Here is a 3,265-nt window from a genome sequence, read left to right as displayed (position 1 = left end):
TCAAGGCGATAAAGAGGAGAATGTTCTAGTGGTTCGTTTGATTGATGTCTGACTTCTGTTAGGTTGCTAGAGTCGGGTCATTAGAATGTTGTTAGGATGCTGGTTTAATGCTTCATGAAATTGTTGGATGATTTATTTATCGGCTTATGTTAGATTGAATAATTGTTAATTATTGAATAATTTTTAATTATTTATTAGATTTTTTGTTGGATAATTTCTGGTTTAATGTTGTTGTTATTTCTGCTGTTTGTATTGACTGTTGCTAGGGTGTTTGTGAGTATCACTAGTTAATTATTATATTAAAATAAAGAAAAAAGGTGTGGTCATTAAGTTTTAAGAGGTAGAATTTATTATTTGGAGTTTAGGATTTAGAATTTAGTCATTTTGTATATAGTAAAAAAAAAATTTTGAAAATGAACATTGAATAAGATTTATTTTCGAAAATGCCCTTTTTTTTTTAACAAAGCTTTAACTACATGGCTGGATTTTAAAGTTGCTAGTAATAACTTTACATATATATATACATTTTCAAGCTCTTAGACAAAATATTATGATTTCAAGTACAATTTTTTTTTTTTTTGTTTCTTGACTTCATATATATTAGAATTTTTCATTTTATGTTAAAGCTATAGTTTAAGTACCCTATAAGCGAGATCATCTAAACATTTACTACTAATGAATCATCAAACTTAATGAGTTTTAAAGAGATGCACAATCTCGATGGATATGATGTTAGTGTAGAAGAGACAAGAGACACACAAGTTTTAACGAGGTTCAGCAAATACTTTGTTGCAAATACTTCTTGAGCACAATTACAGTTAAGGTTGTTTTGGTGAAACAATCACTTTATTCCATTAAATCCTCAAAAGAGGAAGTGCACACTAGCTACTTAAAACTCAAATAGTACATGAAAAGTAAATAAATATATAGGTTCAATGAGTTTCCAAAGAGATGCGCAATTTCGATGGATATGATTCAACATTGAAGACGAGCTTCGATAAATCTCTAATCAACTAGTGGTGAAAGACAGTTTGCAGAGTTAACAAGTAAGAAGTTTTGATAAGTTGCTCCAAGGAGGAGGATGAAGGTGAATACAGTTTCCAATTGCAGGAAAGGGTTTGCGATTCTCCAAAGATAATCACGTGAGTTTCGTTCATCGATTATTAGATTCTTTATAATACAAATTGGAAACATGCATGCATGCATTTTCGAGTTATAATACAAATTGGAAACATGCATGTATCATGTTTTGGATTATTTCGTTAGATGGATATCTAATGGAAACGTACATGAATTATTTCGTCGGTGTTTTGTAATGCATTTTTTCTTAGAAATCAAACCATTTTTTTTATTTGGGTTTACAGTGATTATATAAAAAAGCACGCATTTTTTATTATTATTTTTAGTTACAGAAAACAACATACAAGCAGACAGACAAGTTTTATTTTATTTTATCTTACAATAACATAAAGCAAACATGTTTTATTCTTCACTCGTCTTTTATTTATTTATTTCTTCATTCACTTATCGTTGTGGGAACTCCTCCGATCCGATATGGTTGTCAATTAACCAGACCATGCTTTCCATGCTGTAAGTTTAAGAGAATATTTTATGAAAGAATATAAATGAAAAAAAAAAAGAAAAGAAGAAGAAAAAAGAGACGAACCTGCGGTGGATAGAACAGTGTTAACGTCAGCTCCAACGTTCCAGGCAAAGTAACCAAGCAGAACGTTCTGCTTAGCGTATGTCACTTTGGCCGTCACACTCTCAGTATCGTCGTACGCAATCCAAATCTTGTTGGCGAAACAATGATTCCCGACAACTGGGGAGTCATACTTATGTGCTGCTTTCTCATCAGTTATGAACTTCTGTATCTTATCATAGTTTATAGAACCATCCTCAGATACGTCCTCATGTTTGGCTACTCCGGAGGCGGCGGCATGATAGCCGTTATCCATATCGTTTTGGAGAGTCCAGGCATAGCCAACGTATGGAAATCCAAAGACTGCTTTATTCTTGGGAAGTCCGTCCTCAACCCACTTTCTAAAACCAGAGTCGCCGCTTCGATCTATATATAAATATATCAGCCAAATTATCAAATTCTATATCAATTAAGCCAAAAAGACTACTCACCTAAACATCTCCTCTTTTATTATCTGAATCGTAGGGAAATTATTATGCTTATACCTTCGTCCAAAGAAAAAGCGTGCAGACCGGCGGGTGGAGCGGTAAAGTGGGGGTACGACAGCGGTGTGTAAAGTTCATAGGCTATAATATTAACCCAATCCAAGTTATCTTTCATCACTTTAACCGGGTAGGTAAAAGTCTTGTAAACCGAGGAGTAGTAAACGGCAGCCGTCAACAGCAAAGTCGGTTTGCTGGTGCGTCTGTGCTCGGCGTCAACCGCATATCGCAATTCTCCAACTAGGGCCCCAAAGTCGGTCATCTCAGTCTCATTGTTCGGGTACTCCCAGGCTAAATCGAGACCATTGAATCCGTTTGATCTAGCGATCGAAATCCAAGAATCAATGAACTTTTTCCGTGACTGCTGTTTACTTGCCATGGACGCAAACGCAGAATTGTTTCCAAGTCTTCCGCCGATCGACAAGAGGGTCTTCACCTGGTCGTTTCGTATCTTGACAGTTTCAGTGAAGGTGGCAAATCTCTGTGCGTGCACTTCGGAGATGAAAGCTTTGTTGGTGTCAGCGTCGAGATCGGCGAAGGCGCAGAAAAGGTGAGTGAAGAGAGCTGAGGGAATCGTTTGGGCCGAGGTTGCGGGATCCTTGTCCTCTCCATCTGGGTACCAGTACGAAGCTTTTACCACGGAGGGGGCTCCCATTTCCTCATTAGTATCAGCCATTTTTTTGGTCTCAAATTAAGTCTTTTAAAAAAATGCTTTCTCTAGCTCTGTGTTTCTTTGTTTGTTGTGCCTTTGTAGTGGTGGTGATACAAACTAAGTGGGTGCTTCCCTTCTCTATTTATAGTGATTTTGGAAAGACATATTTTGAAATATTCAAAAGAATAATTCAGACAAATTCAATTATTGATTTCGAAAACAAAAACAAAAAGTCTTTGTTAAATGTTGTGACCATTAATTTACTAAGCTCATTCCAAAGATCCTAATTTTACCATCTTATGCTTTTTTTTTTGCTTAATTATATGTCTGAGATTTATACATCTATACTATTAAAGCAGAAGTACTCTCTAGATTAAAAATAGACCATGACTTAGTTTTGGTAGGTTTTTCATTAAAAATGATTAGAGA

At 35.3% G+C, this 3,265-nt stretch overlaps 1 protein-coding gene across 1 annotated transcript; it reads right to left on the bottom strand.

Annotated features, from left to right (window-relative positions):
* Window positions 1-1,394: 1,394 nt before the first annotated feature.
* On the bottom strand, window positions 1,395-2,921 carry LOC104773820 (probable endochitinase). Its single transcript, XM_010498485.1, has 3 exons — window positions 2,188-2,921; window positions 1,667-2,068; window positions 1,395-1,588 (listed from the first exon to the last, which is right to left on the bottom strand). The coding sequence occupies exons 1-3, from the start codon at window positions 2,858-2,860 to the stop codon at window positions 1,566-1,568; spliced, it is 1,098 nt and encodes a 365-aa protein (XP_010496787.1). The 5' UTR covers window positions 2,861-2,921; the 3' UTR covers window positions 1,395-1,565.
* Window positions 2,922-3,265: the final 344 nt, after the last annotated feature.

Source organism: Camelina sativa, unplaced genomic scaffold (assembly GCF_000633955.1).
Source record: "Camelina sativa cultivar DH55 unplaced genomic scaffold, Cs unpScaffold00656, whole genome shotgun sequence".
NCBI classification, from domain to species: Eukaryota; Viridiplantae; Streptophyta; class Magnoliopsida; order Brassicales; family Brassicaceae; genus Camelina; species Camelina sativa.
The sequence above is the reverse complement of the archived record's forward strand: the minus strand, read 5'-3'. Positions and strand labels throughout refer to the sequence as shown.